The 13,864-nt window shown below is 40.8% G+C and overlaps 1 protein-coding gene across 2 annotated transcripts in view; it reads right to left on the reverse strand.

Moving 5' to 3' along the window:
• Window positions 1–4,180: 4,180 nt before the first annotated feature.
• Window positions 4,181–13,864, reverse strand: part of SNX24 (sorting nexin 24) — a 171,975-nt gene continuing 162,291 nt past the window's right edge. For both annotated transcript variants that reach the window (XM_068980552.1, XM_068980553.1), the window contains 4 exons: window positions 12,109–12,203; window positions 10,362–10,394; window positions 9,777–9,841; window positions 4,181–5,514 (listed from right to left, as the gene is read on the reverse strand). In XM_068980552.1, the coding sequence (XP_068836653.1) occupies window positions 5,447–5,514; window positions 9,777–9,841; window positions 10,362–10,394; window positions 12,109–12,203 (261 nt within the window). In that variant the 3' untranslated portion in view covers window positions 4,181–5,446. The remainder of the gene's footprint in view (window positions 5,515–9,776; window positions 9,842–10,361; window positions 10,395–12,108; window positions 12,204–13,864) is intronic.

The raw sequence follows: 13,864 nt of genomic DNA on the forward strand, positions 1-13,864 counted from the left end.
CCTTCATTTTTTTTTCACTGTAGAATGGAAAAATAAGAACACACACCTCAGGAAGATCCTGGAAGGCTTTTATGGGATAATCCATGGACAGAACTTACCCCAGATTAGTGCTTTATCATGTTAGTTACTTACTAGTCTCTCTGATCTTCAATTTCTTCTTTTATAAAAGCTTGTAAAAGCTTAAGTTATAATGAGATCAAGTATGAAAAGCCTTAGTATCACAACAGGTGACACCCAGAGGTGCTCAGTACATCAGAGCATCTAACGGAAGAGATGATCAGAGCTGGAGACACTGTTGACGGCACCATAGCTGATGTTCAAGTAAAAAAAGACTGAAAATGTCTCACATCTTGTAGGTCAGACTTGCAATTATACTCTGAGAATATAAAACAACACTTTTCTTTAGTCAATTACGTGTACTCCAAAGACAACATTTCAATGTGCCCTCCTCCCTCCCACACAAAAATAAACACCTCCACCCTCAGAATCCAGACGGTCACTCTGCATCTTCATGGACAGAAAACATAAATGTTGCAGAATTTTCTGTTTTGATTTACTGTCTGTTATTTTCCTGGGTTTCTGCTGCTGAATTTGAAATCTATCATTATCATCAAGGATGAAAACTGGAACAAAGCCGAGATGAAAAATGATCATTTCAAAGCTGAGTTAGACTGGAGAAGATAGTTTTAATCACTGAACCTTATATCCAGTTCAGTTAAATGGAAAGATACTCCCTCATAAATGGCTAAAAATTCTGGAAAACAAGGATTATGTCTCTCTATTCTTTAGATAACTAACACCATGTTGTAATTTCATTGAAAGAATGGATGAATAAATGAATATATTCATTATATACTGTCAGCTGAGACCACTACCTAAACTTGTCTGTCATCCTCTCTGCTTCTTCAAAGAATCCTGCTATAGACTGAATGTTGGGGTCCACACCCACTCCCCCAAATTAATATGCTGAAATTAAATTCCCTAAGTGATGGTGTTTGGAGGTGGGGCCTTTGGGAGGTGATTAGGGATTAGTGCCTTTGTGAAAGAGGCCCCAGAGAGATCCCTGGTAAATTCCCCAGCACGTAAGCACACAGGGAAAACAGAGCCCCTTACTAGATACCACATGTGCTCTGATCTTGTACTTCCCAGAGTTCAGAACTGAGAGAAATAAATATGTGTTGTTTATAAGCCATCCAGTCTATGCTATTTCTGTTACTGCAGCCAGAATGAACAGAGATAAGCCCCTCCACCCCATGGCTACATGCAGTACTAGGAGAGTTAAATCTTCATTTGTTTCCTAGTAGATTCTGCAGGAGGTAGGGGAGTCAATAATCACCAAAGAAGGGGGGTTCATAAACCATCTCACACTCTCAAAGCGTCAAACAGTGGTTCCTAACCTAAGTATGTGTCAGAATGAACTGGGAAGTTTCTCTAAGTACCCATGGACAGACACTCACCCGCCACCTCCCTGATTTACTGATTCAGTTTTAGGTGATGCTGATGCACATCTCTGGTTCAGAACTATTGTTTTTAGAATCTCATAGGTTACCAGGGATATGAGAACAGCACCCTTGATAAATATCACTAATTGGTTGCCACACCCTTACTCACTGAGTCTATTCTAAAAGAACTGTTGGTAAAATACATGACATAAAATTTACCGTTTTAATCATTATTTTTTTTTTTAGTGGCATTAAGTGCATTCACACCACTGTGCAACGACCATTATCCCCATCCATCTTCAGAACTTTACCTTCCCCAACTGAAACCCACTAACTCCCCATCTCTCCCCACCCCCAGCCCCTGGCAACCACCACTCTATTTTCTGTTTCTAGGAGTTTGATTATTCTAGGTACCTCAAATAAGTGGAATCATACAGCAGTTGTCCTTTCGTGGCTGGCTGACTTCACTTAGGATAATGTCTTCAAGATTTATCCATGTTGTAGCAGGTGTCAGAATTTCCTTCCTTTTTAAGGCAGAATAATCCACTGTATGTATAGACCACATTTTATCCATTCATCCATCAGTGGACACTTGGGTTGCTCCCACCTTTTGGTTATTATGAAACTCATTTGTAACTTGGTTGTAGAAATAACTGTTCAAGTCCCTGCTTTCACTTTTTTCTTTGGTATATATCCAGAAGCGGAATTGCTAGATCATATCGTAATTTTAATTTTTTAAAGAACTGCCATACTATTTTCCACAGTTTGCACCGTTTGACATTCCTGCTAGCAACGTATAAGGGTTTCCAGGTCTCTGCATCCTTGCTGACACGTTATTTTCTGCTTGTTTTGGATAGTATCCACTCTGGTTGGTGAGTCAGAATCCTTACCTGAGCACTGTAGACAGCCATTATCAATTGACCAAGCTGACAATTTAGAAACAATTGTTGTTCTTAAACTGTGATCATAAGACTTATACACTTCTCAAAGTGAAGTGACTGAAGAATTTACCACGTGGTGATGGCCACAGTGCTGTTGGGATTGTATACACAGCCTGCTGTTTGAAATGGGGGAGAGGAGGAGAAGGAAGGACACCAAGAGAAAGGATATCAGGGCTGCCATATGCAAACTGGCCAGATGGCAGAAGTTAGGTCTGAGAAAGGCTCTGCGTGAAACAGCAATGGGCGGTGGGGGGGAACCAGTCTGAGACCAGCCCCAAGCAAAGCACCAAATCCAAGAACTAGGGGATGAGGGAGTGTGAGGGCTGTCTCTATATCCTGGCCTAAGTGGTAAGAGGGCTTCTTTTCCTTTTCTTTATTCTCTTTTCTTCCCTGTACTCTACTTCTTTACTGGCTATGAATCCATGATATGAAAAATTCATCTTACAAAAATGGAGAGACAGGAGAATATTACGTACACTAAATATACAGTATTTGCTTGCATGTGGATGAGAATTTCTGAAAGTACACACATAAACCACGTACAGTGGTGTCTCTAGGAAGGAAACTGGGAGTTGAGGAGATAGGATGGGAGAAGATTTTTCTTTTTATCTATCTTTTTATGTGTTTTTATTAAAATTTTGACTGTGGAAATACATTCCATCCTCTTTCCAACGTGCATTTCTGAGCTGCTGAGACCAGGAAGTTCCAACTCCTTCCCAAACTCCCTTGAAGTTGGGGATCAAGAAGGTTCTGCCAACTGCATGTGCTTTCATGCGCAATAGACAAGATGGAACTGGGTGAATGTCATCATCCTGCTGCTCTGTGCTGTGGCTGCTGACAAGCAAGGCCATGGGTGTTGAGAGGCAACCGCAGTGTAGGTGGTGACAGCTGGACACTTGTTCTCGTGCCCAGTCACCGGCTTCCTGGGTGCTGCCAGGAGGCAGTTATGGTGGGAACAGTTACCTCCTGAATCTATGTGCTGATCCCTGGATCACAACTACATGTGCTGGTTTTGACTTCAAGACCTTCCATAGCAGCCTCTCTGCTCCCTGAATTCCTTAAGACAGAGGTTGTAGCTTCCCTGGATGGAGGGTACTGGAAATTGCTGGGGCATTCTGCATATTGTGCCTAGAGGCCCACAGGAGGTCATTCCCTGCATCCTTCTATAAGATTCTGTAAGCACTGTTTCTTATGATTCCATTCTGCTTAAAACACCTACTGTAGTTGTGGTTTCTATTTCCTGTAATGGAACTGAAATGAAATATGAAATGACATAGTAAACATTTAAATTAAATTAAAAATGAAAGTCATCACTAAAAAAGACTTTAATTCTCAGAAAAGATTCCTTCAGAAGTGTGTCACCAATGATGGTTGATCTTTTTTTTTTTTTTAATTCTTGCTATCTTGGCAAATAAATTATTTAATGCATATCTACTGGCTTAATAGGTGAAGTAATTTAACTTCTACCTTGTTGGATTAGAAATAAATGTTTATGTGAATATGAGGGAAGTGTGTGTGTGTGCATGTGTGAAAAAAGAAAAGACACAGCTTGTGTCTCCATTATAAGATCCTAGCAGTAGAAGACAGATTCAAATACTTTGGGTTCTTCCTTTTTATTTAACTCAAAATAGCTAATAACAAAACATTTAAAAAATATCTCCAACACTTGACTCTTCGGTCAGTTTTGGTTGAGGATACTTAATTATTCAGTTCTTACTCTTTCCCATGCTGTCACACATCGAGCATAAATACATCCTCAAGAATCTGCAGCAAGCTTTAACCCTGTATGTTTAGAGCTTAGTCAGACACCATGATTTACTTATTTGTTTTGAATTTAAATATTTTTCTCCTACACAGAAGCTTATTAAGCTAATAATCATAAATAGGCTAGCTCTTAATTAGTTTTCAAGGACATGCCAAATATAGCACACATATACAGTCTGCATATATGATTTCATCCTTTATTAGACAAAATCTGAATGTAAGATGAACAGTGGAGGTGCATCATAAAACCATTTAATTTATATTAATACAAAATATGAGGTCAGTGAAAAGGAAATGATGAGCAACAAGGAAAAGAACCATCAATCTGGCAACTATACCACCTATTCAATGGAGGGATGCCCTTGAGTAAACCAAGACGAGTATTGTCAATCTGGAGTCCCCTTAGTCACTGTCAGTTCACATTCATCTTTTATAGGGCAAGCATCTTACAAGGGTAAGAATAATTCTAGTGTTTAAAGGCATGTGTTTCTTCTACAGAATAGTGCCTGAACAAACACTAACAACTTTAATTGGTCTTCAACAGTTATCTCTTCCAACACTGGAGGAAAAACTGGCTGTGGTGAATGGAGATTTCCAATATGGCACCATTCTAAAGGGCTTTCAAGGATAATCTTGAGACCCCCGTTCTGTCTTATGTGCTGACATTAGAAGCGAATCCCTGCATATGATGCAACTCCACTGTAATGCAAATTAAAATGCCATGATTTTTAAAATGCCCTAGTATGGTCAGTATAATTTCATGTCCAGTTTAGTTCCTTCCTCACATTTAGCACTATGTTTCTGTAATGCTCTCCTGGTGCCAGCATTTCAGAATGTTATCTATCACTGGCTGAGAAAAAAATCTCACGATGAAAAGATTAGTGTGTCATAGAATCTGAACCAAAAAAGCTACCAAAGCTGATCAGTCTCACAATGATTCAGGGTAAGATTTTCAATTAGCAAATGGTGTGAATGAAGTGGAGAGGAACTGTTCTGCTACACTTGGAGGTCCCAAAGAACTTCTTTAGTCTTCTTTTCCCGGGGTTTCTAAATTGGCAGCTACATTCTACTTCTTAAACACTTGGCCTTAACCTCAGCACTGCCCCAGTTCGGTTTCTATTTTTAAAAGCACCATTCTAATGGAAATGTCCCTGCTCTGAATTAAGCTGGGACTGTGAATTTTACCACTAGTGAGAGAGAGCCGTTATGTCATAGAGTTTAGGTTAATTTGGTAGGTTATCGATTTCCTCGACTACGACTTCGAAACGTGCTTCAGCTTCTTCTAGCCATGGAGGATTTCTACCTGGGCTGTAGATGAGGGTAAAATATCCCATGAAGAACTCCTTCAATAACCACATTTGGAAAATCTGAAAAACAAAAGGAAAACTGCTTTTCTTATGCACATCAATGAAGCATACGTGCATTTTGCTGAACACAACAAGGTAAGGCCTAGGCATAACTTAGGGGTGTGTATCATCCTACAGTTCGCCCTTGTTTCAGATGTGACATCAGACATGCTGCTTTGGCCTCGAGTCACTTGAGGGTACCCCTGTGAGTTGCAGGAATGTGCGGCCAGATTTGTAGCTTATTGATTTAAGGGATGTTCTAATGGTTAATGCTGCCAGGCCCCAGCTCTTTATCTGAATGTTTTCTCACAAGGAAGATAGATTACACTGGCAATTCAATTTCTAACAAAATCTCAATATACTTGAAGGAATTCTAAGATTTCTACTGGGAATACTTTGCGGCAGTTTTTCCATTGTGGTTTATAGCAGCGTTTAGCCCAAGGTGTCTTGAATCTGCTTGTTCTATTACGCTAGTTTCTAGAGAGCAGGAGGACGGGAGCCTGTCTTCCTAATGTAAAAGGGCCAATCTCTGACAAAAGGCCCCCTTTGTCAAACTTGAAAAATCAGCTTCATTTTTATAGGAGACACAAAGGAAATTCAGAGGTGTAGTTTCTGTTGTATCACTTAGTTATCAGAGTAGGTAAGACATGAATGGATAAATTGAACAGGGAACCAGTCTATCACATCTACACATAATTATACCCAGGATTTACATAAATGTAGTTATTATATGAGGAAAGCAAGAGATCCCTAAGTATGTTCACTTATTAATTCAACCTGTACCGAGGACCCACTACATAAAACCACTTACAAGGGCATTGGACCTCATCAGGGGAACAGAGAGGCTCTTAGAGGAGAGAGCTTGGGAGAGGGAGCAGACCGGCTGTGAAGTCTGAGGCAGGTGGGTGCCCTGTGGAGGGTTCAGAGACATGCATGAAGGCTAGGGTAGCAATAGGAGTGGCCTCAGTGAGGGCAGGGGGAACATTCAAGCCTGCTGAGAAGGGACAGGAAATCTGGCTTTATCTGAAAAACAAGGAGAAGCTATGGAGGGCCGTTAAACAAAGTGAGACAGAAATTAATCGTTTTGAAAAGTTGTCTGTGGTTGACATTCAGACAGCAGTCAGGAGCAAGGTGGCGATGGATTTGATGGGACTAGTGAAGGATTTCACAACAGTACCTACTGAATAGGTCATTGTGAAAATCGGGGAATGCAACAAAGTGCTTGGACCTGAAATTGGCACAGGGCTTAGTTCAGTTCAGTTCAGTCGCTCAGTCGTGTCTGACTCTTTGCGACCCCATGAACCGCAGCACGCCAGGCCTCCCTGTCCATCACCAACTTGCAGAGTCTACCCAAACCCATGTCCATTGTGTCAGTGATGCCATCCAACCATCTGATCCTCTGTCCCAGCTATTATGACATACCAGATACTGCCTAATTACTGGGGATATAAGTAACAGTGCTTGCCTAAGCCATGGAACTTACATGTTAGTCAGGGAGATAAGTGAATAAACAAACAAAATGTGTTTAAAAATGTCTCTAATACACAAGCAATTAATTACTCCATGACTGCTTGAGTTACTCAGAAAACTGCCCTTGCCTTTGCTTCTCGCTGAGAGGTGATGAGAAGGAATGTGATTTAGGGTAGGTTTTGTTGTTATTTTTGTCGGTTTTCATTTATTTTTAGAAACATTTATTGTAAGCTTATAAAATAAAATAGTAAACAGGGTGGAGGGGCTCTTGGAGGTTACTCAAAAGGAGAATCAGCAAAGGCTCCCTGAAGTTGGACCTGAAAGAGGAGAAGGCCAACATTGTGTGAGAATGAGAAGAGGGTTCGAGAAAGAAGAAATGGCAAGTACCCTGAAGGGAGAGTTCACTACATCCGGGACCCAGAAAGAATTGCTGTGTGGCTGGATCAGTGTGTGAGGGCATCCCAGCAGAAACATGAGCCAGGGACAGCCCGTGGAGGGCTGTGTCAACCATGGCACAAGTCTGGGGCTCACAGAGAGGGTTCAGATGGAAAAATAATACTGTGACTCAGCTGTACACTCAAGGTCATCAAGGCCACAGCAAGGAGGAGATTGTTCCAAAGAAAGTAAAGGTAGAAGAACAGAGAGTTTCGGAGAGCCTTCAGGAGAGCTGCCAGAACCAGGAAGAAGAGCAGAAAGGTGGGAAAGCCAAGGGGAACTGGTGTTTGAAGACAGGGAATGTGGTCACCAGTGGCTTACGTCGAGGGGTCAAGGAAGAGGAGGGCTGAGAAAGCCCACAGAGAGTAGTCACACAGCTGGCCCTGGGGACCTGGACAAGAGTTATTAGGAATTCCCCAGAAAAACCTAAACAAAGGCCAAAAATCACATGCTAAGGGAATAATGCTTTATTTTTAGCATTTTAGAAGAGGACAGTGCTTAACTGCCAAAATTTTAAAGACAGACACTCCTCTGACTTTATGGGTCTCAGTGTCTGTGTGAAAGTATTTCCAGATTCTGTATCCTCTGGAAAAGTAACCTCAACATTTTGTTAAGAAGCCGTACAACGTGAATATGGAACACAAGTAAAATTTATCTTTAAATGCTAAAGAACTGCAAGAATGCATCACTGGTATAATACCTCTAAGACAATAGGAATCTGATTTATGACACGGGTCTAGCCAAAGTTCCATGAAAGGAGATTTAGTGACTGGCTCTCTCATACCTGGTTCCATTCCTTATATCAAATTCATGATTTTCACTTACTCTCAAGCAGACATTCCCTTTCGGTGCAAGTGATTCCACTACACCAACATTCTACCAATGAGCCATACTTTTTCACTCTTTCCAGCTTCGGACTTTTGCCCCTGATACTCCTTCCCAGAAAGTTCTTCATGGTCAAGCCAAGTGCATAGCACATGCTACTTAACAACCTGGATGAATCGAGTTCAAAGAGCACAAAATACCTTCCCTCTTCTAGACAGCAAACTGGCTACTCTAGTCCATGGTGATCATTCTACTCTCCACACTTTTCTAGGAATTTCAGTCAAAGGCACAAAATATCTGAGCAGAAACAATACCTGGGGAGAGAGCTTGTGGAATCATTATTAAAAGCTAGAAAGACCACTTTATAAATCACTGCCCATGTACTCTAGACTAGGCTACATAGTGAATATTTGTTAAATGTAACATCTTGTTAACATAATATCAACCTAACACACCAGGCATATTTGATGCACATTAGAAGTAAATGCTAAAGAAAGGTAATTATTCCTCACTGAAAGAATTTTATAGGGAAAATACTATTATAAGACCATATGTGTATACTGTCTCATGACAAAAGGCAGCTTTCTTCTAGAATGGTTCTCCACAGAGCGGGGGTGTGTCTGAGCCAGGCTTCTTTAAATGGACAGCAAGTGGCTGACTCAAGCACAAGAGAACAGTCCCTTCTCTCTTGCTGGGGATAAGGTTTTATTGCCAGAATGTAGGAAAGGTGTCCACAGATAATCTATCTATTGCTATTTAGCTGCTATGCTATTTAGTTACTCACAGAAACAAAGGCTGCAAATCCACTATATGCAGAGAGCACAGAAGGAGAGATTAGGCAAAAAGAGATCCACCCTCCAGACCTGTGAAACCAGGCAAGACAGGGACCTCCCTGAGATCCACTTTTCTCAAGATCCAATGATGATAACTGCCCCGCCAGTTTCCTAAGGTGGTTAAGGAAATTGAATGAGACAATGTCTGAGAATATACTCACAAAGAGTTGAATATCAGAACACTTTGAGAGGGACTCTGAATAATTTAAATTTCTTGACACAAAGAAAGGACTTGGGCTAAAATATGACATTATGCTTAAATTGATCCCTTATACTTAAACACACAATCTTTAAAAAGATATAGTTGACTGTCAAAGATGCTGTAATCTAAATGGAAATGGAGACACATGCAATGTATATACACAGCTTTGGGAAAAAAGCATTAAAAAAAAAAGGACCAGGGCCTTGGATTCAAACCCTAGCATCTGGATAAAAACTGGCATAGTCCAAAATAACACCATCCCCCAAATTAATACCTTTACCCCCTTATCACTCTAATTCAAAACAGCCTGGAGAGAGAGAAAGAAAAATTACATTTCCTCCTGAAAGGCCTGCCCCAATTAAAATTCTGAATGTCTCTTACACCAAGAGCACTGGTTTATTGGCAGATTATTAAGCCCTGGACCAATGTCACTCTGTTAGACCTGTATTAAAAACGTGGTTTATGCGGTGCAGGGTCAGATCAGTAAAGAGCTGTTAGCAGATGACAGGTTTGATTACCGCTGGCTGCAGGCAAGACGTATGGATCCCTGAGGAACAGCAGCACCGGCTGGTGGGACAGTTTGCTGGAAAGGTCAAGAACAGGCATGTCAGCATCAGGGGACGACGGTAAACAGAAAACACTACAAACTAGCTTTGAGGGGATCAAACTGCTGTGCGGGGACATCTCAAGGTTTATGTATCTAACGGTGTGGGTGAATAATAGCAAGCAGAGCTGGAGGAACAAATCACCAGCAGTGCGCTCATCTTCCATTCATGTCTTTGTGGAATCGGAAGCAGACATACAATAAATCACTGATGCAAAGTGTTTTATTTTTTGAAATCTTGTAGTACGACTATTGATGAAATAGTATTCTTATTTCATGTATGAAACAATGCAGGGTTTTATTTCTCCACCCTTAAATAGAACTGGCTACTTCTGTAACTCCCCATCAAAGATCTGTCATTTTTAAATGAATTTTCTACCAAAGATTTTAAAGAAAATCTTGACTTGAAACAATTAGATGATGGTAATGAAACATTTAACAAAACCACAGTCCTATTCTCGGTTTGTATAACTCCTGATTGACTGGTATTTGTTCTTACCTTGACTCTTCAGATTCTGTCTCATCAAAAGATCTAAATTTTTTTGAAAAGAAAAGAAAAAGACAATAAAAGCTGGGTCAGTGCTTATGCTAACAAGGGAAGATATAGCTAGTATTCTTAGAGCTCTAAATTGGCAGACATATTAAGAAAGAGACTGGTACTTTCACAGAGTCACAGAATGGCTGATGCCTCCTCCTAAGGAATCCTAAGATGGTAATATTCTTATATTTCAGTTTTCCTGAAGAAGACCACTCAAAAATCCTACAGTTTTGCTTTTGGACTTATATAATGGAGAAAAGACTTCACTCACTTCATTCCTGCTATTTCTTAAAAATACATAACCACATATGAAGCCCAACTTCCCAGCAAATGCACCAAGTCGAAACAGGAGTACACCGGCCATGTAGGTGATTTGGTGAGTGGGGTATATGGTTCTTGTTCTGCGGTCACTGAAAAGTGGCTCTGAGTGAATGCTGCCAGTGAGGGAGCTATGACAGGTCTCAGTGGCTTCTCAACCAGCAGACGGCCGGGGTTTAACCTGCCTTTGGGTGTGGTTAGCTTAAACATCCTGTAGCTAGTGTGGGTCCTTCAGGCAGGTCTGGAGACAGCAAGAAAATGGATACAACACTTTCCCCAGCTTGGATCTGCAGAGAGTCTGTGGTGACGGAGTTCTGAATGAATAGATCTAATATGTCAGGGGTGTTGCTGATGGCCTTTGGAGGTCGGATTATCACAGGTACCCAGAGCTGAGTGAGAGGCTTGGTTCAGTGTTAACTCTTCGGAAGAACTCTCCTTGATTGCTGATGATATCAAATGTCTGGTTTCTTGGTAGAGAGAGATTAGGATACGCAGCTCTGCATTCAGAAGTTCTTGAGGGAGGCAGTGGGGAGGCAGAGAAAGAGTTTATGCCAGAGGCCTGGGCTCTGCCAGCTATAAGGCAGGAGATTTGGGAAAAGGCACTTTATTCCTGTGGCTCAGTTTGCTCAACTATAAAATGAAGGGAGTTGGGTAAAATCATTTTTAAGATCATTTACAGCTTTAAACTTACATGAATAAATGTGTTGAGGGGATATAGACTTTGCCCAAGTATCCACAAATAAACATGTGCTGTGCTTAGTTGCTCAGTTGTGTCCAACTCGTTGTGACCCCATGAAGTATAGTCCGCCAGGCTCCTGTCCATGGCGATTCTCCAGGCAAGAGTACTGGAGTGGGTTGCCATGCCCTCCTTCAGGGGATCTTCCCAACCCAAGGATTGAACCCAGGTCTCCCGCATTTCAGGCGGATTCTTTATCATCTGAGCCACCAGAGAAATCCAAAAATACAGGAGTGGGTAGCCTATCCCTTCTCCAGGGTATCTTCCCGACCCAAGAATTGAGCTACGGTCTCCTGTATTGCAGGCAGATTCTTTACCAGCTGAGCCACCAGGGAAGCCCACAAATAAACATATCAGTTCTTGAACAGGGTATTGAGAGCCATAATTCCCATCATGTAGCATCATTCCATGTAACAATAATTTAAAAAGTCAATTCTTCAAGTCTAACCCCAGTTAGTTGGTCCCTTGGCCTCAATATGGAGATGAGGACTCAAGAGCAATTCCTTTGACTACGAGTAGGGGGCGAGCAAGTGCTGTCCCAAGCCAGAACGGGTGTGCCCAGGCTGGCCCTTCCGGCATCATTAGGGTTATTTGGTAGGCCAATAAGTGTTTGCAAAGTAACTTAATGTCCAATAGGTAAACAACAACTCTTACCCACAACTCTCTGTCTTCGGTAGAGAGGGCAAATGTCGCACATTTAGGAAATCGAGAAACAGCTTGGGAAGTTCTTCATTTTCCAGAATGACAGCCTGTGAAAGTAGAAAACAATTAAGAAAGTGAAGTTTGCTAGACAATCAATCAAATAAACTATTCTGAAAAGTCATAACCATCCATCAAAGTTCTTACCAGCATTATTACTCAAAAGTGAAATGAGAGTGGTCCCTATTTCACCCACCAAGAATTCAGGCCAATACACATGCTATTCAGTGTCAGCAAATGCTTCCATTTTATCTATTCCTTCACTCAACCAGCATTTACAGAACATTTTCTATACTTTAGATGCTGACTAGGGGGCAAGACAGCTGGGTACCAGGTAGACACAGTTCCCTGCCTTCAAGGAGGTTCTAAATAAAGTACTTCAAAACCTGGGAACACCAACAATACTTTTAAGACAGTTTCAGCAAGTTTTCTTTATTTAGTGATGAAACGGTTTGACTGTGTGTGTGTGTGTGTGTATGTGTGTATCCTGACCACAACTGTTCAGGAAATGCTATACATGTTTTTTTAAACTAGAAGATTTAGTCAAGATCTTTTAGCTATTACCTATTTCAGCAACAGGATCAACTGACATTTATTGCCATTTGGACAGTTCCACTTAAAGGGTCAGTAACAGTTTTACCACTAAGTGTAAATCAGTGTATATACTGAAAAAAAAAAAATCTATAGAGTTCTTCCATTTAGGGAGCTCTGCTGAATAGCTGCCATAATGGCATAACTATGTCAGTTCTCAGATACCCAAATTATGCAATTTCCAGGAGGGATCGAATAAAGAACTGTAAGAGTGCATTTTCATATATATTTATTTTTGAAAGGGTCTGCCAGAGAAATGATTGCACCTCCCTCCCCCACTTTTAACAAAGACCATGGGAAAAGCATCAAACATTGTGCAATAATTTCTAAATTAATATAACTATTTTAAGGGTCATTTTTTGTAACTTACCATGGCTTTTTTTTTTTTCACCCTAATCATACACTATTTAAAAAACAATGAGAATTGATGGTGAAATGTCACTCACACAGCTGATCAGGAATAGCTATGTAAGGTGATGCAAAAGGTATATAAAAAATGACAAAAGATCAAACTGCATGTATCTTGTGTACACATAATTCTACATAATGCATTGTTTCTAGTTATGATTTTTATCTGGAGCGGCCCCATTTCTCACCATGGTTTGGAATTCTGTTACCCAGTTCAGGACACATACATGGAATGAGCTCGCACAGAGGTCACCAGTGCTAGCAGACCGATCTCTGCTTGACACTAGTGCTCAACTCTCCTGCTGCTCAGTTCCTGGAGAGTCATCAACTGAAGAACCAACCTCGTCTGGGGCTCTTACTATTCCTTACACAGCCCACTGTGTCGCTGAAGCTTAAGCAATGAAAAAGAGAGGGGGAAAAAAGGCATTGGGGGTAATATTTTATTCATTAAACAAATATTTACTGATCACCTATTATGTTAGGCACTGGAATATGACAATGAATATTATGTGTCCAGTGGAGTGTGGATTGGTATAGAAAATTGGTGATACACAAGTAAACACAAACACACATAACTTAATCTTGCCTTAGAATAAAGTGACACAGGGTCTGCATCTTCTGAATACGTTTGCATTCATCCATTTCCCCACCCGCTCATCCATTCATTCATCTTTCTCAAATGTTTACTCTTTTCTTGATTATAAAGTAGAAA

Source organism: Capricornis sumatraensis, chromosome 9 (genome assembly GCF_032405125.1).
Source record: "Capricornis sumatraensis isolate serow.1 chromosome 9, serow.2, whole genome shotgun sequence".
NCBI classification, from domain to species: Eukaryota; Metazoa; Chordata; class Mammalia; order Artiodactyla; family Bovidae; genus Capricornis; species Capricornis sumatraensis.